Here is a 23,943-nt window from a genome sequence, read left to right on the forward strand (position 1 = left end):
TCCGTTGCCAGCGAAGCACCCGTTTTTGCACTGCTGGGATTCCCCTGAGGCTCCCCTCCATGGGAAACCCCACCTCTGGACTTCCGTGTTTTTGTGATGCTGCAGGGGAATCCCAGGAGGGGAACCCCAGGAGGGGAACCCCAGGAGGGGAACCCCAGCAGCACAAAAACGAGCGCTTCGCTGGCAACGGAAGTCCGGAGGTGGGGTTTCCCAGCAAGGGGAGCCTCAGTGAAATTGCAGCATCACAAAAACACAGAGGTCCGGAGGTGGGGTTTCGAGGACTTCGGTGTTTTTGCGATGCTGCGATTTCACTGATGCTCACCTCGCTGGGAAACCCCACCTCCGGACTTCCGTTGCCAGTGAAAGGGGTGGATTTTGGGCTTGCACGCATTAATCGCTTTTCTATTGATTCCTATGGGAAACATTGTTTCGTCTTACAAACTTTTCACCTTAAGAACCTCGTCCCGGAACCAATTAAGTTTGTAAGACAAGGTATCACTGTACTGTAAAAACTAATTTTAATTTCCATTCAGTGCCCTCTGCTATTTATAGGTATTTTTATCAAAGGGTACCTTGGCAGAAATGCTACGTTTCTTAGAAAACTAAACTTGTGCCCTTTTGAATCACATTAGTGGAAATTAATACAGTTTTTCCTTTCTGTAAACTTGTTTTGAACTTAATCACCCACCAAAAGCATGTGTGGAGATCAAATAGAGAAACTTGAAGCAGTCTCTGTTTTGAGACAGTGCCTAAGTTTAGCTAGCCGCCTCCTTCTTTTTCTCTGAATTTTATTGGGAAAACTTATCTTCACAAGTCAGCAGTTTTGTTTAGGGAACAAATGCGATAAATGTTTGATCTGTTTCCTCAGTGATCACATTTTGACTGTAAGCACAGGAAGTCTTGCGCAGTACAAAGGCAGTTGACAGAAGCAAAATTGTTAATCGGTTGCTGCAGAAAAGAAAGGATGTTAAAAGCAGGAGAAAGATGCCATCTGGAATTTAAAAAATGCTCACCAAAAGATGCTCATTAGAACAACTAATAGTTGTACAATAGAATGGGTCAAATACAGAAACAATTGTGTGAACCATGGAAGCAAAATGCAGTGATTTTATTATGAAGATTTGGGGTGCTGGGACCCTTCTGAGTATTATGATAGCCATGGCAGTATCTGGTAAGTTCAATATGTTACAGTAAGTATAGATGCCGCCTTTTCCTGGAACATTTGCTTCTGTTTTGGAAAGGAGTAGGATGTTTTTCAAAAGATCTGGGATATATTTAAACAATTTTTATTTTTTTATATAAATTTTTGTATTAGTTTCTCAAAAGACAAACAAAGGACAGACAACATTCAACATTTAAGGAGCTACCATTGCTCCGCTTATCATAGAAGTCTAACTAATACAAAAAAGAAAAAAAAGCCTAACTATGATCAGATCGATACAAAAACATAACATATATACTCTATATTCTTATTAAATTCAACTCTATATTCTATATTCTCTATGTTAATTAATTTTCTTATCTATCAATTTTTAAAGATAGAATATTTTGTAAGTACTTGTTAACACCTACATTCCTAAAGCAATGACCCTTGCTTTATCATGTTGAAAGTAGGTGGCATTGTTACATGAAAGTAAGTTTGTGTAATAACCTGAAGAATAACTATAGAGTGAGAAAAATGGATAATCATTATAGGTTATAGTGATATATGTACTTAGTAATTTATTTTACTTCTTTATTATTTTTATATTACTGTCTGTTTATGTTTTTATTCCATAATTAATCCAGAGTTCAGAATTGCAAATATTGTTCTTCCTTCACACATTTTATATCCACCGCCATCCAGACTATGTTAATAGATGGGAAATGGCCAGCTTATGCTATGAACTTTTCAGTGAGTAATTAAAAAGTATCACCTTAGTAATCAAAATAATATGCCAGTATTGAGTTGAATTATTCTGGAAGCCACTTTCAATAATAATAATAATAATTAATAATAATAATAACAACAACAACAACAACAACCACCACCACCACCAGACATCCTGATTGTGGAGGAAAAGAAAGTATGGATCATCGACATCACAATCCCAGGGGACAGTAGAATTGAGGAGAAGCAGCTAGAGAAATTAGTGAAATTCGAAGATCTAAAAATCGAGCTGCAACAACTGGCATAAGCCAGTGAAAGTGGTCCCAGTGGTACTTGGCACGCTGGGCGCAGTGCCAAAGGATCTCAGCAGACATTTGAAAACCATCGGAATTGACAAAATCTCCATCTATCAATTGCAAAAGACCGCTTAATTGGGATCGGCAAACATAATTTGCCGCTACATCACGCAGTCTTAGGTGCTTGGGAAGTGCCCGACTGGTGAGGAAATACGAAATCCAGCATAGTGATCTTGTTTGTCAACCCACGCTACGGAATAAAGGAAGAATAACAGAATTGGAAATGACCTTGGAGGTCTTTTAGTCCAACTTGGTTTTTAATTTATTTATTGATAAATCTATAAAGAATAATTGTGAAAATGTTAGGAGAGTATTTATTAAATACATAAGCCACTAAATCATTCCAGTGGTTTACATTACAACAAAATAATACCACAATAAAAACACCCTTCATAGTCAAAACCAAATAATAAAACAGTTGTGATAAAAAAAATATGTGCCATCCTTTGTAATACAAAAAACCAAAAACGCCCTAAATTGATAGTTACAATAAAAATGAAAAAAATGTAATTAAAAAGAGATGATGATAAATGATTATATACCATAGACGCTCTAAGTTTAGCCTTTAGTGATTTTTGCAAGGCTATTATGGAAGGCAACAGTCTTACTTCTGGAAAGAGGTTGTATCATTGATAAACATGGTATGTTTGTGTGTATGCTTCCTTTTAATAATGGGTTTTTTAGTGTTTTTTAAATTATTAGATTTGTTCTTACATTGTCTTTGTTATTGTTGTGAGCCGCCCCGAGTCTACGGAGAAGGGCAGCATACAAATCTAATAAATAAAATAAATAAACAAAATAAATAAACAACGCTTTCTAGCCTCAGCTGTCCCGATATCATGAAAACAAATGTCTTACATGAAGATAATATGTTTATTGCAGGAAACCTGAATGATATTTAGGAAATGTTAGACACGTTGTATAACGCCACAAACATGAATCTCAAAATTAATGCATCAAAGGCAGTTGTCTTTGACAGGAAATGTGAAATGGAACTTGGAAGTTATGTATAAGGTACCTGGTGAAAAATTAGTCATGTGGTAAAACCAGAAGTTGTAATATCATTAATAAATGTGTGATAAATGATGAAAAAGGTGAGTGATCAATGCAAAAGAAGTACAGTAATCCCTCGCTACTTCGCAGTTCATCTTTTGCGGATTCGCTACTTCACGGGTTTTCAAAGGGGGCTTAAATGCATTAAATCCATTGAAAATTTTAAATCCATTAAAAATTCATAAAATTCCTCTACAGTACTACTGTAATCTATTAAAAAAACTGGTAGGATAGCACATGTAGTTCCTGCTGAAAAACATTATAGAATGGCTGTTTAATGCAAAGGGTGGGTTTTTAAAGTGCAAATACTCATTAAAAACATGCGAAAAATGAGGGATTACTGTATATTCAAGTGGTTCCCCCATACAAAGGGATTAAATTATAATTGAACTTGAAAGCAAAATAAATGTGGGAAGAATGAATGGATTGAGGAAAAAAGGCTGATGGAGAAAATCATGGGTGGATAGAATGGGTGACACCCCTGACAATGTGAGCAGTGAGAAGATATGAGAAGGTTAATGTACAAAATGTACAAAACACTTTACCCTTAGATTATCTACGGTTGACCTATCCAGATTCCTAAGAGGTCAGTAAGGGGCGAGTACAAGTGCACTAGAGTGCCTTCTGTCCCCTGTCCTATTGCTCTCCTATATCTCCTATACCTTTCTTCTATTCCTATATCTCTTCTTCTGTTCTTTCATTGATATGTTCTATTACTATATCTTCTTTTCTATTATTTCTTAGATATATTTTACTATGAGTATCTCCTCTATAACCTTCATCATGTATTTTACTATGTGTATATAGATATATACCCACTAAAACCCTCATTGTGTATTGGACAAAATAAATAAATAAATAAATAAATAAAATGGCAGTGGATGAATCATGTGATAGAAGAAAGAGTGATTTGCAGGTATAGAAAAGTGGAGAGAAGTATATTGAATGGTTTGAGGTAAATTCATTTTAATTTGACTTTTGTTTCTTTTCCTTTTTTAATTTCTCTTTTTTAGTACTTTAGTATTATTTTATCATTGGTCCACCACTTTGGTCTTGTCACTATTTCTTTTCTAAAATGTGGATTTCCTCCTGTGGGGAAGCCCAAAGAGGCATCTTTGTGGACAACCCTGTTTATAATAATTCTTGATAACATTTCTTTCTGTATCTTTCTAGATAAATCAAGTAAATATGCAAAGCTTGGAACAACCATTGAATTGCACTGCCCTCCAGAAAGATCTAATCTGACAGTATGGAGAGTGAACTTTAACAATGGAACGCGTTGCCATTTATCATTTAAGAGAGAGAACAATACCGTAGCCAGAAACTGCAGTATGAACATGGATTGGGCATCTAAACCGGAAGAAGATTCTGCTGTTCAGATAAAATCATTTAAAATGTACAGTGAAGGAATATATAGATGTTTCATTGCTACTGCTAAAGGAATGTTAAACCATGAATATGAAATATCTTTATCAGGTAAGAAACAGTATACAGTATTTAAAATCATTTTCTTGAATTGTTATAGTCAGAACTATTATATTTCTTTTTCATACTTTTATGTCATTTTTTCAAGATATCTCAAAACAGTTTATAATATTAAATTTTATTTATTTATTTTTTATTTATTAATTAGATTTCTATGCCGCCCTTCTCCGTAGATTCAGGGTGGCTGACTTGCAAACTTATAAAATACAATGATTAATACATTTGCTTGTTCTTGTAATGCCTTGTTACATTAATGTGCCTAAGGCACAGTGGAATTTTCAGCATTATTAATCTAAGAATAGGAATAGAGTAGAATAGAATAGAATAGAATTCTTTATTAGCCAAGTGTGATTGGACACACAATGAATTTGTCTTCGGTGTATATGCTCTCAAAGTACATAAGGAGAATTAAATATATTCATCAAGAATAAAAAGGTGCAATGCTTAGTGACAGTCAAGGTTACTAGTAAGCTATCAAATCATACTAGGAAACAAATAAAAACAATATACAGTGTTCCTTCGATTTTCGCAGGTTCGAACTTCGCGAAAAGTCTATACCACGATTTTTCAAAAATATTAATTTAAAAAAAATACTTCGCTATTTTTTTTCCTATACCACAGTTTTTCCCGCCCGATGACATCATGTCATCGCTAAACTTTCGTCTGCCTTTAATAAATATTTTTTAAAATAAACTTTAATAAATAAACATGGTGAGTAATAATCTAAATGGTTGTTAAGGGAATGGGAAATTGTAATTTAGGGGTTTAAAGTGTTAAGGGAAGGCTTGTGATGCTGTCCATAGCCAAAAATAGTGTATTTACTTCCGCATCTCTACTTCGCGGAAATTTGACTTTTGCGGGCGGTCTCGGAATGCAACCCCCACGAAAGTCGAGGGAACACTGTAAATTGAAAGATAGAAGTGGGAAGAGATAGGTATTAGGAAGGATGAGAAGACTAATAGTAATACAGTCTTAGTAAATTATTTGTTTTTTATTAAATTATTTATATTTAAAAACAACAAAAAGGCATATATACAAAAAAGAAAAATACAATACAGTACAGTACAATTCCATACAATGCACTACATAACCTCTGGGGCAGTGGTTCTCAACCTGGAGGTCGGGACCTCTTTGGGGGGTCGAATGACCATTTCACAGGGGTCATCTAAGACCATGGGAAAAGACAAATTTCCCATGGTGTTAGGAACTAAAGCTTCTATTCTGGCAGCTTGGACAATATTTTTGCAATCCGACCAATCAGGAGTTTACAGTGGGGGTATTCTTCTGACCTTCCTGCCAATCAGCTTAAAGCTCTGTTGGGAGAATTGGTGCTAGACTTACAGTTAGGGGTCAGCACAACATGAAGAACTATATTAAGGAGTTGCTCTAAGGTTATAATAGAGCAAGTTTTACCAACAATAAATCCATGTTTATGTAATATTTTGTATTAACATACTTACATAATCTTTTTCATTAACATATTTCATTGTTATTCATTGATATAATTGTTCCATTTTACTATAGTTGAGAATCATCATGTTTACAATAAGTTAATTATTTAATGATTTATTTTGCTTTTTCTTTTCAAGCCAATCATATAATTTGTTCCAAATTTCATAGTATTCTGAGTCCTCCTTTTCATTTAATTCCATCCTTAGTAAATAATTTGACAGTGTTGTGGGGATTAGTTGTTAAACAGAGTGATGGCATTCCAGAAAAAAAAAACCCCTACCCTTATACGGTATCTAGTTGTTCTGGTATACAGTGCCCTATAGCAGTGTTTCCCAACCTTGGCAACTTGAAGATATTTGGACTTCAACTCCCAGAATTCCCCAGCCAGCAAATGCTGGCTGGGGAATTCTGGGAGTTGAAGTCCAGATATCTTCAAGTTGCCAAGGTTGGGAAACACTGCCCTATAGTGTCGTTTTGAGGATAGAAGTTGAAACAATTTATGTCCAGGATATGAGAAGTCTTTAGATATTTTCACAGCCCACTTTTTGAGTTGTGCAGTATACAGATCTTCAGTAGAAAGCAGATTGGTATTAATAGTTTTTTCTGCGGTTCTAATTATCCATTGAAGTCGGTGTTTGTCTTGTTTGGTTGCAGAGCCAAACCAGACAGTTATGGAGGTGCAGATGACAGACTCAATTCCTCTGTAGAACTGAATAAGCAGCTCTTTGGGTAGTTTAATCTTTCTGAGTTTAAGACTGAAGACAGAAAGAATATTCTTTGTTGTGCTTTTTTGATGACTTTTTATGTTAGATGTCCATGTTAAGTCTTGAGATATGAAAGGACTCTGAAAGCTGAAGGACTCTACTGTTGATACTGCATTGTCTAGTTTTGGAAGAGGTGGTAGGTTGATAGACACTTATTATGGTAGACTTCCCTCAGGAATTTCAACTGCCTTTGTTTACATCAATTGCTAAAATTTGCAGTCAGCTATCCCATTTGTTGGCATTTTCTAGGAAACTTCCACCATCCTTCTGCTTATTTAATTGGGGAGGAACTGCAGATTGTTATGGAGTATCAGCCGATTATTATCTTCATTTAAACCTAGCAAAATGTAGGGATTGCTCATTTTTGAACACATAAAAAATTTGAAGTTCCATTTTCCATATTTTTCAAATGCCAACATAGATGTGCAATATTCCTATCAACAGATCTTAATCAGTTAGTTGGCCATGGTTAAGAACGGAATGGAATAGAATGGAATGGAATAACAGAGTATAATTATGTAAAAAATGCACTAATTTTGGTATGGGAGAAAATTAAAGAACAACACTATTTGAAGATACTGGTCTGGCTTTCAACAATGGAAGCATTGATTCATCCAAATGTTATTAATATGGAAAACATTGTTAGGTACAAAGACATTTTGAATAAAAAGGGGAACTGAAAATGAAAGAGGAAATGGATGAGCAAGAGATCAATATACTATGGTATGCAAAAGTGCAGATGCATTCTAGATATGAGAAAGATGCAAAATCATGGGGTTTTTATACAGAACCAACAGAACTAGATAAAATCTTAACAAGAACAGAAGAAAGATTACTAAGGAAACTGTATAATTATTTACTGGGTGAAAAGCTAACAGAGGAACAAGTAAAGGAGACAATGATAGCATGGGCAATTTTTTTTGGTTATACGATAGAACTAGTTACCGTATTTTTTGGAGTATAAGAGACACCTTACTTTTGGGGGAGGAAAATAAGGGGAAAAATCTACCTACCAGGCTGGCTAGCATCCTTAGTTTGGTCAGCTTCAGCACATTATTTTATCTCCTGGTTAGGACTGGAAAAAAGAATTTCAGAGAGAGTAGAAATAAAAGCAACCCTACAAAGTTTTAGGGCAGGAAAAACTGCTTTGGGGTAAGTAGGAAACCAGGAGGATCATTAACACCCAGTCAGGGCTGGGGGGAAAAGCTTCGAAAAAGCTATATTCAGTATGTAAGACACACCCAAATTTTCAGTGTCTTTTAGGGAGGGGAAAATATGTCTTATACTCTGAAAAATATGGTAAATGGCAGAAACTGTGGGACAGGAATTATAAATTAACGATGTCAACTAAATATAAAGAGAAATTATACAGGATGTTTTATAGATGCACCTTCCACCTGCTAGGTTATCAAAGATTTTTAAAGACAAATCAACTAAATGTTGGAGATGCCACCAGATACCTGGATCTTATATGTGGTCGACAAAAATAAAGAAGTATCAGACAAAAATAAATATATGGTTGGAAAAGATGACAAAACAACATATTGAGTTTAAACCAGAAATGTTTTTGCTGGCCTGAAACATATAACAAAGAAAATATATATTTATTTATTCATGTATTAACAGCAGCTAGAATTGTATTTGCACAGCATTGGAAAAGTGAAGAGATTCCTACTAAAGAGAAGGTGATTAGGAAAATATTAGAATGTGCAGAAATGAATGGACTAACACTAGCAATTAAGGAGAAAGAACAAACTGATTATTATATGATATGGAAAGCATTTTACCAATGTTTAGAGAATGAAAAAGGAAATAAGAAATAAAAGAAGAAGATGTAGAAAATACGTTAAGATAGAGATAAGAATAAAATGGCAACATGATGAGAACAATCATGTCTAATGTTATTATTCTATTTTTATTAAAAGATACGTTATGAAGAAAATGAGTTGAATGTATATAATTTGTGGGAGGATGTTGCACAGAATATTTGAACCAACGATGACACAATGTTTAAGGAGAGATAAAATGTTTATATTTTTTTAAATGGAAAATAAAGAAATAACTTTAAAAAAAATAGCAGATTTGGAAGAGACCTTGGAGGTCTTCTAGTCCAGCCCCTTGCTTAGGCAAGAATTCATATACCATTTCAAACAAATGGTTATCCAATCTCTTCTTTAAACCTTCCATTGTTGGAACATTTATAACTTCTGGAGGCAATTTGTGCCACTGATTAATTGTTCTGTCAAGAAATTTCTCCATAGTTCTAGGTCGCTTCTCTCCTTGATTAGTTTCCACCCATTGCTTCTTGTCCTGCCTTCAAATGCCTTGAAACAGAGGTCCCCAAACTTGGCAACTTTAAGACTTATGGACTTTAACTCTCAGAATTCTCCAGCCAGCATAGCTGGTTGGAGAATTTTGGAAATTGAAGTCCACAAGTCTTAAAGTTGCCAAGTTTGAAGACCTCTGCCTTGAAGAATAGCTTGACTCCTTCTTCTTTGTGGCAGAGAGACATCCCTGAGACACTGTGATTAATGGAACACTGTGATTAATGTTGTAATCTTGCTGTAGTATTCCAATTCCTATAGGTATTCTTAGAATATTTTGGGATCAAAAAACATTTATATTCGTCAACCCATCCTGTCCTGAAGTAAGACTAGACCTTACAGATATTATCTTTTTTATTACTCATGCAATGCTCACACATGGGACATTTGGCAAAACCTCCAACCCAGCTTTCCTCACACTATTTTCCTTCAACAATCTGGGGAGAGACTTTCCATTATGTTTTTTTTATAGAGCAATTTTATTATCAGCACTGCAATTGACCGAGGGGATTAACACAGGGTTGACTGATGATTAATTTGTGATGTTGCAAGAATGGAAAGCTTGACAAGACGGGGGGATGGAAAGGAGGGAGAATGCACCTACTTTTTTCTATATTCACAGACAGAACATCAAGCTAAGAAAAGAAAAACCTATGCAAAACTAAGTATGGGGCAGCAATATGAAGGTACAGTGTTCCCTCGATTTTCGCGAGTTCGAACTTCACAAAAAGTCTATACCACGGTTTTTCAAAAATATTAATTAAAAAATACTTCATGGGATTTTTCCTTATACCACGGTTTTCCCCGCCTGATGACATCATATGTCATCGCCAAACTTTTGTCTGCCTTTAATAAATATTTTTTTAAAAAAACTTTAATAAATATTGTTTGATTGTTTCACTTGTTGTGAGCCGCCCCGAGTCTCCGGAGAGGGGCGGCATACAAATCTAAATAATAAATAAATAAATAAATAAATAAATAAACATGGTGAGTAATAATCTAAATGATTGCTAAGGGAATGGGAAATTGCAATTTAGGGGTTTAAAGCATTATGGGAAGGCTTGTGATACTGTTCATAGCCAAAAATAGTGTATTTACTTCCGCATCTCTACTTTGCGGAAATTCGACTTTCACGGGCGGTCTCGGAATGCATCCCCCATGAAAATCGAGGGAACACTGTATATAGTATTGAATGTATGGCCTCATCTAGAATTCTGCATCACGTTTTGGCCACCATATTATAAAAAAGAGGTGGCTCTAGAAAAAAGTGCAGAGAAGAACAACAAAGATGATTAGGGGCCTGTAGACTAAAAAATATGAAAAAAGTTTGCAAGAACTGGGCATAGCTAATCTAGTGAAGATAAGGACCCGGGATGACATGTTAGTGGTGTTCCAACATTTGAGAGACTGTCACAATGAGCAGAGGGACAATCTGTCATGGACTTCTCCCCCATATGGGGGAGATGCTGTCCAGCCAGTGGAAATGGCCCAGCAATGGCACGACCAATAGATTTCAGCCCAGGAATAGCACGACGGACAGATTTCCAGTGAAAATTGCTAGGTTTTTGTTTCTGTGCATGCGCAGAAGCAAAAATCCCATAAAAAATAGCCAAAATTTCACTTGTGGTCATGAGATTTTGGCTATTTTTGCTGTTTTTTTGCTTCCGCGCATGGGTAGAAGCCAAATCTCACGTGTCGGGAGCATGCGCGCCTGCACCAGCTACCAAGGACCATCCAGATAGTGGCTGCCCAATATTGGGGACAATCTATTTTCCAAAGCACCCAAAGGCCAGACAAGGAGAAATGGATGGAAATTGGTCAAGGAGGGATTCAACCCAGAAATATTTTAATAGAACAATCAATCAATTTAACACCTGGAGAAGTTTTATTTTATTTATTTATTCATTTGTCCAATACACAATACATATGAAAGAGAATAGACATGAAGTAATATATGTAAAGATAATATGTAAAAATAGAGGAGAAGATATATGAAAGGAAGAAAATATATATGATATATGAGATAAAGGAAAGACAATTGGACAGGGGACGAAAGGCACACTAGTGCACTTATTTATTTATTTTTAATTAATATTTTTTATTGATTTTTAACAATTTAAAATCACACAACATAAAACAGTGCGTAGTGAATTGTGAATTGTGCCCACCACCCCGACATACACACATTCCCCACCACCAAATTTGGGGGTATTTCTTGTATAATCCACTTAACCCAAGAGCAATATATCTGTTTACATATTATAGAGTGATTCCAGTTTATTTCTTGTAGCTTGGTCTCGGATTCTGCTCGTCATATATCGTCTTACCTTGTCCCACCGTCCCATCAGCTGTCCCAACTCAGTTTCATTATCCAAATTTATCCTTTTTTCCATAATTTCAAATTGAATATGGTCCACCATGTACCTATACCAATTTTGCATTGTCCATTTTGTCGCATCCTTCCAACCCAAAACTATTACTGCCTGAGCGCTTTCTATTGCTGCTTTTTTTATTTCTCTACATTCTCCCATCGCATTACTTTTTACTAGTACTGCCATTTCCTTAGTGATTGTCCATTGTATATTTAACATTCTATTGATATCCTCTTTCACTTTTTGCCAAAATTCCTGCACTATCGGGCATTCCCAAAACATATGCATAAACACTCCTTTATCTTGACAACCATGCCAACAATTCCCCCTGACATTCTGCTGAAAATGTGCAAATTGAACGGGAGTGAAATACCACTTATGTAATATTTTCCTTCTCATTTCCCTAATTCTTGTATTTTTAATTTTCCTTATATCTTCTACTATATTTTCCATTTCTTGTACCTCTACTAATATCTCATTTTGCCACCATTTAGTCAATCCATCAATCGTGTCCCCATCTGACTGCACTAGCAGTTTGTATATATTAGTTGCTTGCACCTTTATCCCCTCACTTTTTTCTCTTATTATTTTCTCTAACCCTGTCTCCTCCCGCCATAATACTTCTTTATTCTCCCTTTCATTTAGATATTTACATATTGCATTTATTTGTAGCCACCTTCCCTTACCTAACCACCATTCTATACGATTTCTACTTGGCCTGCCATCCTTCTCGTATAACTGTTCTATCTTAGTTATCCCTCTTCCCTTCAACTCTCCTATAACCCTATTTAAGTTAATTTCGTTTTCTCTATTTATTACATAAAGCGATGACAGTTTAGATTTATATAATCCTATTTTCCCTTGCCATTTTTTCCAAATTTCCATAGTCCCTTTCATTGGGCCTATTAATTTACCTATATCACTCCTATTCCACTTCCTAAAAATTAATTCTCTATGTACCTATTTCAGGTGCTGTCGGGGGGATTATCGGTATGTAAGGTTAAAGAGTGGGACAAAAAACTAAATTATTGGATTGAGGAAGACAAGAGACCAAGAATAAGAAAAAAGTGGTTAATTGCGAATGAAAAAGAGGGGGGATGGGGAGTTCCATGTTTGGAGCTGTATAGGGAAGCTTTTCAAATGGAAAGGTTAATGGAGTTGCAATTAGGTGAAAATAAATGGGCGAAATTGGAAAAACAGATAAACACTAGTGCACTTATGTACGCCCCTTACTGACCTCTTAGGAACTTAGAGAGGTCAATCATGGATAGTCTAAAGGAGAAATGTTGGAGGTTAGGGGTTAACACTATTGAGTCCGGTAATGAGTTCCACGCTTCGACAACTCGATTGTTAAAGTCATATTTTTTACAGTCAAGTTTGGAGCGGTTCGTATTAAGTTTGAATCTGTTGCGTGCTCTTGTGTTGTTGCGGTTGAAGCTGAAGTAGTCATTGACTGGTAGGACGTTGCAGCATATGATCTTGTGGGCAATACTTAAATCGGGTTTTAGGCGCAGTAGTTCTAAGCTTTCTAGACCCAGGATTGTTAGTCTATTTTCGTAGGGTATTCTGTTTCGAGTGGAGGAGTGAAGGGTTCTTCTGGTGAAATATCTTTGGACGTTTTCAAGGGTGTTGATGTTCGAGATGTGGTAGGGGTTCCAGACAGATTAACTGTATTCAAGGATGGGTCTGGCAAAAGTTTTGTAGGCTCTTGTGAGTAGTGTGAGATTGCTGGAGCAGAAGCTACGTAGGATCAGGTTAACAACTCTAGAAGCCTTTTTGGCAATATTGTTGCATTGGGCTTTAGCACTTAGGTCATTTGAAGTTGTAGGTTCTTCATCATTGGAGGCTTTTGGGAAGAGACTGTACAGCCACTTTTCAGAAATGGTATAGTCTCCTGCTTGAGCAGTTGGTTAGACTAGATGACCTACAAGGTCCCTTCCAACTCTGTCATTCTGATTGCTCAAATACATGCTTTTTTATAGTGACCCCTACTTCTCAAGGTTACTTGGTCTGTTCATTGGAAAATATATAGGTATTTTCCTGTTTTATTCTATCATGTGCTTACTGATGGGTAAATGTGGCTGGAAATCTGATAATAAGATGCCTCTCAAACTAAATGGGTGCTGGCTTGATAAATGTAATTAATTATTTCTTATATGTCCCATTTCATTTTAGTGTCTCCACAAGTGTCCTTGACTCATGCCAATGGCACTGCTGTATGCAAGGCGGCTGTAGGAAAACCAGCTGCGGGAATATCCTGGACTCCTCCAGGAGACTCTCAAATTGCGACTGAAACATTTCCAAATGGCACAAAGACCGTCATCAGTACATATAATATGAGAAATGTTAATGAAGAGAAGCTTAAATGTGTCATCTCCCATCCTACTGAAGGAAAGCCACTTATCTTAACCCTACTAGGTAAAATTTAAGCATTTAATCATCAGTTTCAATCGCCAAGTCATATTCACTTTATAGTAATCTGGAGGCCTCTGTTCTTTGCTGACATTTTAAATAATGAATAAGTAATATATCAGGCTGTCTGTTTAGCTCAGAGCGATTTATTCTGATGGACGAAGGTTTTTAGGGTCTTTCCTATATTCACACATGGCCTGTTGCTAGGTTCTTGCGTAAGTGGGCAGATCCTCCTTCAATCATTCTTGCATGTTAATAAAACAGATTTCCATTTTTCTCTAGCTATTTTTATGTTAATTATTTATTTATTTATTTATTTATTTATTAGATTTGTATGCCGCCCCTCTCCGCAGACTCGGGGTGGCTAACAACAATAAAAAGACAATGTAAACAAATCTAATATTAAAAATAATCTTAAAAAACCCAATTTAAAGAACCAATCATACATACAAACATACCATGTATAAATTCTATAAGCCTAGGGGGAAGGGAAAATTTCAATTCCCCCATGCCTGACGACAGAGGTGGGTTTTGAGGCGCTTGCGAAAGGCAAGGAGGGTGGGGGCAACTCTGATACCTGGGGGAAGTTGGTTCCAGAGGGCCGGGGCCGCCACAGAGGCTTTTCCCCTGGGTCCCACCAGACGGCATTGTTTAGTCGACGGGACCTGGAGAAGGCCAACTCTGTGGGACCTAACTGGTCGCTGGGATTCGTGCAGCAGAAGGCGGTTACGGAGGTATTCTGGTCCGATGCCATGAAGGGCTTTATAGGTCATAACCAACACTTTGAATTGTGACCAGAAACCGATCGGCAACCAATACAGACTGCGGAGTGTTGGAGTAACATGGACAAATTTGGAAAGCCCATGATAGCTCTCGCAGCTGCATTCTGCACGATCTGAAGTTTCTTAATTGCTTAAGCCATGGGAATTGAGGAAAGCGTATGCTTATTATTAAACTATTGATATAGGTCAGTGATGGTGAATCTTTTTTCCCTCAGGTGCCGAAAGAGTGTGCGTGTGTGCTATCGTGCACGAGCAAGTGCCCACACCCATAATTCAATGCCTGGGGAGGGCAAAAACAGCTTCCCCCACCCCCAAAGGCTTTGTGGAAACCGGAAATGGCCTGTTTCCAACTTCTGGTGGGCCCAGTAGGCTCATGTTTTGCCCTCCCCAGGCTTCAAAGGCTTCCCTGGAACTGGGGGAGGATACAAATGCCCTCCCCTACCCCCTGGGGGCTCTCTGGAAGCCAAAAACGCCCTCCCAGAGCCTCTGTGCAAGCCAAAAAAAATCACCAGGCCAGCACACACATGAATGTTGGAGCTGAGCTAGGACAATGGCTCACATGCCAGCAGATATGGCTCCACATGCCGCCTGTGGCACCCATGCCATAGGTTTGCCATTACTGATATAGGTACTAGCTATTATTACTAATTATTTCAGAAAGTAAGTTGGAACTAATAATGAATGCTTTTAATACTAGAAATAAAGTACTCTTTAATATTTTCTTCAAACAATTAGGGTGGCTAAATTGCACAGATTGAAAATTCCAGTTACTTTCATAGAAAGATTGGATATTTGCATTCCTATTTGTATTTGTTGCCATGACCTTTTATAGCTTAAAGCAATAAAGATTTCACAATGAATACAAAGTCTTCTGCGTCTTTGTATACAAAGCCTTAAATAACCTTTTTTAATTAGTAAACATGAATCTGTCTAGAAACCTATCTAAATTATAATTAGTCATTCTATTTTCTTTTCTGACACCCTTTTGTTAATTCAATATATTAGGACTTTAATATCTCCTACTTATTATTTCTTACATTTTACGCTTTTCTCAGATAGAAATGAAAAAAAGGAAAATTCTACTATGATAATTCTCTATAGCTGTCTTACTGGTCTTTTGGGAATACTTGGATTTGCACTTGCAATCTATTTCTGGAGGTTCTGTATAAGGTATGTATACCAAGTTTTAACTTAAATTATCTCATGGTTCTTTCATTATTTATCGGAGTTGGCCACGACAACATTTGTGGGAGTACAGGCATTGGCAAGATGGCAGGCAGAGCATTGCAATACAAGCTCCGCCCCTTTAGAACCCATTCAAAGGGGTGGAGCTTTATCATGTCACTGTGCGTGGTTTCCTCCCGTCCCCTTGCAGACACTGCTGGAACACCGTGAGCATCTGCTCTGTGTATTACGGCAATAGTGACACCATTGCACTTGGAATGCTGCAGTGTTGCTTGTGCAACGGAATGTAAAAGGAGGGGAAAAGCAAAAAGGGGAAGGAGTTATGGCAGAATTATGGTAATTCTAGAACAGGAGGACTCAGAACTCAGAAGGAAGTGGTAAACTGTCCCTTCATTTTAACTCTGACACCTTTGCATCTTATGAGGAAATGATGGTTAAATTGAAAAGGTACTTTGTTGTAAGTGGTATACATTTGAAATTCAATGCAATTCAATTCAATTTATTACATTTGTATGCTGCCCCTCTCCGAAGACTCAGGGTGGCTCACAACAGTAATAAAAACAGTGTAACAATAGAACAAATCTAATAATAAAATTATATTAAAAACCCCAACAATTTAAAAAACCATACAGCACATACATACCAAATATAAAATATAAGAAAGCCTGGGGGAGATGTCTTAATTCCCTCATGCCTGGCGATACAGGTGGGTCTTGAGTAACGTGCGAAAGACAAAGAGGGTGGGGGCCATTCTAATCTCTGGGGGGAGTTGATTCCAGAGGGCTGGGGCCGCCACAGAGAAAGCTCTTCCCCTGGGCCCCCGCCAAACAACATTGTTTGGTTGACAGGACCCGGAGAAGGCCAACTCTGCGGGACCTTAACGGCCGCTGGGATTCGTGCGGTAGAAGGCGGTGCCGGAGGTATTCTGGTCCAATGCCATGAAGGGCTTTAAAGGTCATTACCAACACTTTGAATTGTGACCGGAAACCAATCGGCAGCCAGTGCCATTTTAAAAAAAAATTCATTTGCTGTGGCATTTATTGAGAGAAGGAGATCTGACTGTTTTCCTTCCTCTTTCATAGCAGCAAAAGAAAAATCCCTGCAACGACAACTATAGAAACAGTTTCAGGACAAACCATCCAGGTAAGCTCAAGGAAACAATAATTGATCCGTTTCAAACTAGCCTTTAATATTTTTTAAAAATAAATTGTTGGCATTATAAAGCTCCCAATAACTTTTAGGAGGGTTTACATGTGCTTTTCATATATTAACATGCAGGGGAGAAGACTATTAAATATCTTTGTTTGTTTGTTTGTTTGTTTGTTTGTTTGTTTGTTTGTTCGTTCGTTCGTTCATTTATTCATTTATTCATTTATTCATTTATTTATTTATTGGATTTGTATGCCGCCCCTCTCCACAGACTCGGGGCGGCTAACAACAGCAATAAAACAGTATATAACAAAATCCAATATTAAAAACAGTTAAAAACCCATTATATAACAAGCAATCATACATACAGACATACCATGCATAAAATTGTAAAGGCCTAGGGGAAAGTGTATCTCAGTTCCCCCATGCCTGGCGGCAGAGGTGGGATTTAAGCAGCTTTCGAAAGGCAAGGAGGGTGGGGGCAATTCTAATCTCTGGGGGGAGTTGGCTCCAGAGGGTCGGGGCCGCCACAGAGAAGGCTCTTCCTCTGGGTCCCGCCAAGCGACATTGTTTGGTTGACAGGACCCAGAGAAGACCCACTCTGTGAGACCTAACTGGTCGCTGGGATTCGTGCAGCAGAAGGCGGTGCCTGACGTAATCAGGGACCTTTAATAAATAATTAGTTCATTTCAGTGCTTACTTGGAGTTATTGTAAATTAATTTCAATCACAATTTTTTTACGCTTTGACCTAGCCACCTTTTTGGAATATAGTGCCTAGCAATGCAGTTTAACAGATAAAAGTGACTCTTGGCTTGAAAACAAAGTGCCATTCCCTAGTTATGGCAGGCAGTATGCAAGCAATTCTAATACCAAAGCCTGGAGCTGCTGAGTCACAGCCAGCTCTGCAAGTTGCAAGCAATGCAGTTTCAGTCAATAGAATACTTGTAGTCTCAAAGGCTTTATCCACTGATAGTGAAATACAAGAAAGGAAGCTGTAAGGCTTTAAGATGCAGGCTCCTTTTCTGGTTTCTTTAAAAAATGATTTTATTTAACATACAAACATTTAAACACCATACAAACAACATTAAACATTTACAATTTCCTATATGTATTAAAAGTTTATCTTTTACAATTCTATTTACTATGCATTTTTTTAAATTTCCACCCAATTGTATAATTTCTCCCACACTCTGTAATAGTCCTTATTTTGTTGGTTTTTTATCTCATATGTTAATTTGCTAAATTTGGCGCAGTCTAATATTTTTTTAATCACCATTTCTTCGTTTGGGGTCTTTTCTTGCTTCCATACTTGTGCAAATGCTAATCTTGCAGCTGTGAGTATGTGATTTATTAAGTAATAATTTTCTTTACTATGTTTGCCTCTAATTATTCCGAATAAGTACATTTCTGGTTTCATCTCAAGTTTATAATCCAATATTTCTTCCATCCATGTCTGAATTTGGGTCCAATTTTTTTTTGCTTTCTTACATCACCACCAAATGTGGTAGTATGTTCCTACCTCTTTTTTGCACTTCCAACATTTGTTGCTTACATTCACATTTATTTTGGCTAAGCGCGCTGGCGCATAGTGCAATCGGAAAAACATTTTATGGATGCAGGCTCCTTTTCTGAGTCAGATGTACAGTTAGTCCTCCATTTACAACAGTTTATTCAGTGATCATTCGAAGTTACAAGACTACCGAAAAAATGACTTATGACCATTTTTCACACTTATGACCATTGCAGCATCCTTAGGATCATATGATTTATATTTGGATGATTGACAACTGACAGTTATTGATTTAGATTTAGATGCCACCCCTCTCCTGACGGACTCAGGGTGGCATACAACAGTAAAATCAAATACAAAATTTAAAACCCCAATATTAAAAAACATTCATCCAACTATCATTCATGCTACTGGCCAGAGCAGTGTTGTCACTCAATGGTTCCTGGCCTGCCAGCACAGCCATGTTTTTAAAGCCTTTCTTTTAAAGCAGTGTTTCTCAACCTTGACCGCTGGAAGATGTGTGGACTTCAACTCCCAGAATTCCACAGCCAGCTTTGCAACTTTAAGACTTGTGGCCAGCTCTGCTGGCTATGGAATTCTGGGAGTTGAAGTCCACACATCTTCCAGCGGCCAAGGTTGAGAAACACTGTTTTAAAGTCATAAAATATTTATGATGGCTGCAGTGTCCCGGGGTCACGTGATCATCTTTTACAACCTTCCGACAAGCAAAATCAATAAGGAAACCATATTCACTTAACAACTGTGTTACTAATTTAACAACTGCAGGGATTCAGTTCACAAATGTGGCAGGAAAAGTCATCAAATGGGGCAAAACCCACATAACAAATTTGTCATTTTGGGTTCAATTGTGGTCATAAGTCAAGAATTACCTGTAGTGGATTGTAAGCACCGTGCAGAAACAAGTATTTGGCCCTTTCCAAAGCAACAAGGAGACCCAAGCTTAAAATTATATTAGTAAACATTAAACTTAATTATTATGCCATGTTTATGAGCTGTTTTTTATACATTCTTCTTAATATTCCATCCTATTCCTCCTTCCTTTTTAATGAAAAATCCTTTATTTAATTCTTGTAAAAACCTTCAAGTTTAAATACAGAATCTGATATACTTTGTCAACCCAAGTTTCATAAAGGAAATAAGTGCAACAAGCAATCAAGCTTGAATAATCAACAGTAAGCTTTAAAAGAATCATCTTCCTGTTAAATGAATTGTTCAAGTTATTAATATTTTTTGACATCTTAATTTTACCCATGTTATCTTTAATTTACAGTTTGAGTATTTTATAGATTACAGTTATATAGGCTTGACTTTGCTAATTCTGATTTTGAAGTTGGTCCCTGCTGTTTATCATAATTAGTACACTTGCTGATATAGTTTCATTAACATCTTTCCTTGAATAAATGAATACTTTTCTCCAATCATCAATACTTCCAAAAGGAATGTAGCCATGCACTTTAATTTATGCTTTATAAATAAAATGTCAAGTCTTTATGTTTCTTAAGAACATGTCATTTTCTTAAGCACATGATAATAATTTCAATATTTGAACTCACTTTTAACAGAATAGTTTCAATCATATTATAGCCATTTTATTTATTAAAAATGTAAATTCCCTCTTTGGTCTACAAATGAATTAATTCTAAACACTTTTTGAATCTTTAGTAATTTATCTGCATCAAAATCCAAATAAATTTTACATTTTGTCTTGTCATATCGTCCAGTAAGATTTCCCTTCCAAAATCTTATTGTAATTAAATATCTGTATTTCTTTGTTTACTGTAAACAATATTTGCATTTATTTTCCTTTTCTATGCTTCAATTTTTGTTAGATAATGTCATAATTTTTAATTGTCTTATGTTCAAGAATCTCCATCAGATTTGAACTCCTTAATTAACTTAACTCTTTAAAGGTAGACCAATGAAATATCAATCTTGATTCTTACTGGCTTTTCTCATTTTTCTCTCTATCTAATTTGAAAGTTCTTGCATCCAGTATTTTCCTGCTTATCAATAATAATCACTAATTATCAGTAGTGATGACCTTTACAACAACCAAAAAGCAAATCAAATAGTTATCCCAATAATACCTCTTCAAACAGCAGGACAGTATTTGAAGAAGTGGTGAAATCCAGATTTTTTTCACTATTGTTCTCTGGGTATGGCTTGGTGGGCATGGCTTGCTGGTTGTGGCAGGGGAAGGATACGGCAAAATCTCCATTCCCACCCCTCTCTGGGCCAGCCAAAGGTGGTATTTAAACTACTTAAAATTTCCACTACCGGTTTTTCAGAACCTGTCAGAACCTGCTGGATTTCACTCCTGATTTGAAATAATATACAATATGGAACTCAAATTAATTGCTATATATCAGTTTGTGCACAGGGAATAATGTAGTTTGAACAAACTATAAATGTAACGCACAATAATAACATGAAATTAGTACACAACAGCTATTATGATGCTGCTTTAATTCACTTATTTAATGTTATGTGTTGAAGTTTCTTCAATTTTAAAGTTTTCTGATTTGTTCTATCTTGTTGTGAGCCGCCCCGAGTCTTCGGAGAGGGGCGGCATATAAATCTAAATAATAAATAAATAATAATAAATAAATAAATATTTTATTTATTGATTGATTGGATTTGTATGCCGCCCCTCTCCGTAGACTCGGGGCAGCTAACAACAATGATAAAAACAGCATGTAACAATCCAATACTAAAACAACTAAAAACCCTTATTATAAAACCAAGCATACACACAAACATACCATGCATAAATTGTAATGGCCTAGGGGGAGGAATATCTCAACTCCCCCATGCCTGGCGGTATAAGTGAGTCTTAAGTAGTTTATGAAAGACAGGGAGGGTGGGGGCAGTTCTAATCTCCGGTGGGAGTTGGTTCCAGAGGGCTGGGGCCACCACAGAGAAGGCTCTTCCCCTGGGGCCTGCCAAATGACATTGTTTAGTCGACGGGACCCGGAGAAGGCCAACTCTATGGGACCTTATCAGTCGCTGGAATTCGTGCGGTAGCAGGCGGTTCCGGAGGTCCAATGCCATGTAGGGCTTTAAAGGTCATGACCAACACTTTGAATTGTGACCGGAAATATGTTTACTTCCTTCCTGATCAACTCTGAAGACTGGATTCAACTTTTTTCACTTTAGTTATTCAATCAACATTGCCACTTTTACCACAAGTTATGCTTAAAGCATGCCCAGTCAGAAAGGTTTCTTACTTATCACTGCTATAACAATGGAAACTATATTCTATTAGAAAAGGCCTTGGTTAGATGACAGCATTGTCTTCCAAAATAAAATCCCCATAGGCTATGACAGCATCTCCCCAAGAAGGAAAAAAAGAAAATGGATTATGGTCTATTTTTATTTTAATTGAACCTAGTTACAAACTTAGATAGGATAGGATAGAATTATGGCACATTTTTCCCCATCAAGTATAAGCATAATATAAATAGTGTATATAAAATGAAAGGAAAAAATAGACAGGGTTACTAATGCTTCCTTTTTTAAAGAATGCTTTAAAGCTTTATTCAGAAGATGTCATGCCTTTTCTTCTCAAAATATTTTCTTGTTTTATAGGAAAATGATGTGGAACCATATGCTACCTTTGTGCAAGTGGAAAATGTAATATATGACAAAGGATGTAATTTCCCATCAGGTTAACACGATCTTTCATCTTCAACATAAGACAGTATCATACCTGAACTGAGAGGAGAAGTATGTAAAAGCAAAATGCGTTATTTATAGTGAATAGCAACTTATTTTTTTTTTCTCCAATTTTTGGAGGTCGCTTGGACGTGTCTCTGCAGTTTACCCGGCAAAATGTTTCAGAAATGGTTTCCCATGATTGTTGAAAACAAGATCATCAAGCTGGCTGGTTCTCAAGATCATCAAGCTAGCTGATTTATGCTGAAGTCAGGATTAGAACTCAGTTTCTTGGCTTCTATCATGATGCCTTAACCACTACATCAGACTGGCTCAATAAGATGATATGAAAATCATAAAAAAGAGGATATTCTTCTACCATCGAGTGTGCTGAATTTGAAGAGCTCTGAAAATCAGTTAATCATAAGATGATTATTCAGGAAGAATTTATATTGAAACCTGGTTTACTTCCTCTCTATGGATATGTCTAGTTTTCTATACTCGCATACTGCAATTGAACATCTGCAATTTCAAAGCATTAAGTTTAGCTTGTTGTCTTTCAGAAAGCATGAAAAAAGCCTTACAAGATTTTGTAGACTTTTGGACAGACTGACTGTTTTTGTATAGTAGATGAGATTAATATTACAGTGATCCCTCGATTTTCGCGATGTCGATTATTGCGAAATGCTATATCGCGATTTTTCAAAAAATAATAAATTAAAAATACTCCCCGGTTTTTTTTGCTATACTGTACCATGGTTTTTCTCACCCGATGACGTCTTTTTTTCTATCATTTCTCTCTCTCTTTCTTCCACTCTTCTCTCTCTCTTTCTTCCTCTCTCACACTCTCTTCCTCCCTCTCTCATCTCTTTCGGGGGGGGCGGCAGGCGGGCGGGCGGGTGCCTACGGGGGACGGTGGCCGCCAGCGCTGGACTCGGCGGTGAGAGGGGCGGTAGCGGCGTGCGGGCGGGCGGACGAGTGGCGGGCGGACAAGCGGCGGGCGGACAAGCGGCGGGCAGGCAGGCGGCGGACAAGCGGCGGGCGGACAAGCGGCGGGCGGACAAGCGGCGGGCGGACAAGCGGCGAGCAGGCAGGCGGAGGACAAGCGGCGGGCGGGCGGGCGGCGAGCTGTATGTAGCGGAAGTAAAAACACCATGGAAAACTGGCGCGCATGCGCAGATGGTGTTTTTACTTCCGCACCACTATATCGCGAAAAATTGAGTATCGCAAGGGGTCTTGGAACGTAACCCTCGCGATACTCGAGGGATCACTGTATTTGAAATGATTCAAGAAGCACACAACATACTCTAAATGACTTGACATTTACAGAATAAGTGAGGGGAATGGAAAAAAAGCAGAATTTTGTCAAAACATTTTCCTTGACATTTGGTCTTGTTCTGGCATTTTTGAATTGTACATAATTGCACAAAACTAAATTGGGTTAACAGGAAGGCATAGGCCAATTACTCATATGTAAACACATACAAATAAACTTTAATTGCCACCTTTTGTAGGTGAGATCAGTTTTGAGAGAATGTGATTTTGAATGTACA

General features: G+C 37.1%; 1 protein-coding gene across 4 annotated transcripts; it reads left to right on the forward strand.

The window, feature by feature from the left end:
• The first annotated feature begins 955 nt into the window (after positions 1–955).
• CD200R1 (CD200 receptor 1) lies at positions 956–23,127 on the forward strand. Of its 4 annotated transcripts, none has more exons than XM_070749956.1 (7): positions 956–1,171; positions 4,453–4,755; positions 13,852–14,094; positions 15,926–16,040; positions 17,138–17,198; positions 22,325–22,403; positions 22,555–23,127. In XM_070749956.1, the coding sequence occupies exons 1-7, from the start codon at positions 1,087–1,089 to the stop codon at positions 22,590–22,592; spliced, it is 924 nt and encodes a 307-aa protein (XP_070606057.1). In that variant the 5' UTR covers positions 956–1,086; the 3' UTR covers positions 22,593–23,127. The 4 variants fall into 4 exon arrangements, with proteins under 4 accessions (XP_070606057.1, XP_070606058.1, XP_070606059.1 ...); XM_070749957.1 differs by having other exon boundaries at positions 17,141–17,198; XM_070749958.1 differs by having other exon boundaries at positions 22,325–23,127.
• Positions 23,128–23,943: the final 816 nt, after the last annotated feature.

Source organism: Erythrolamprus reginae, chromosome 4, assembly GCF_031021105.1.
Source record: "Erythrolamprus reginae isolate rEryReg1 chromosome 4, rEryReg1.hap1, whole genome shotgun sequence".
NCBI classification, from domain to species: domain Eukaryota; kingdom Metazoa; phylum Chordata; class Lepidosauria; order Squamata; family Dipsadidae; genus Erythrolamprus; species Erythrolamprus reginae.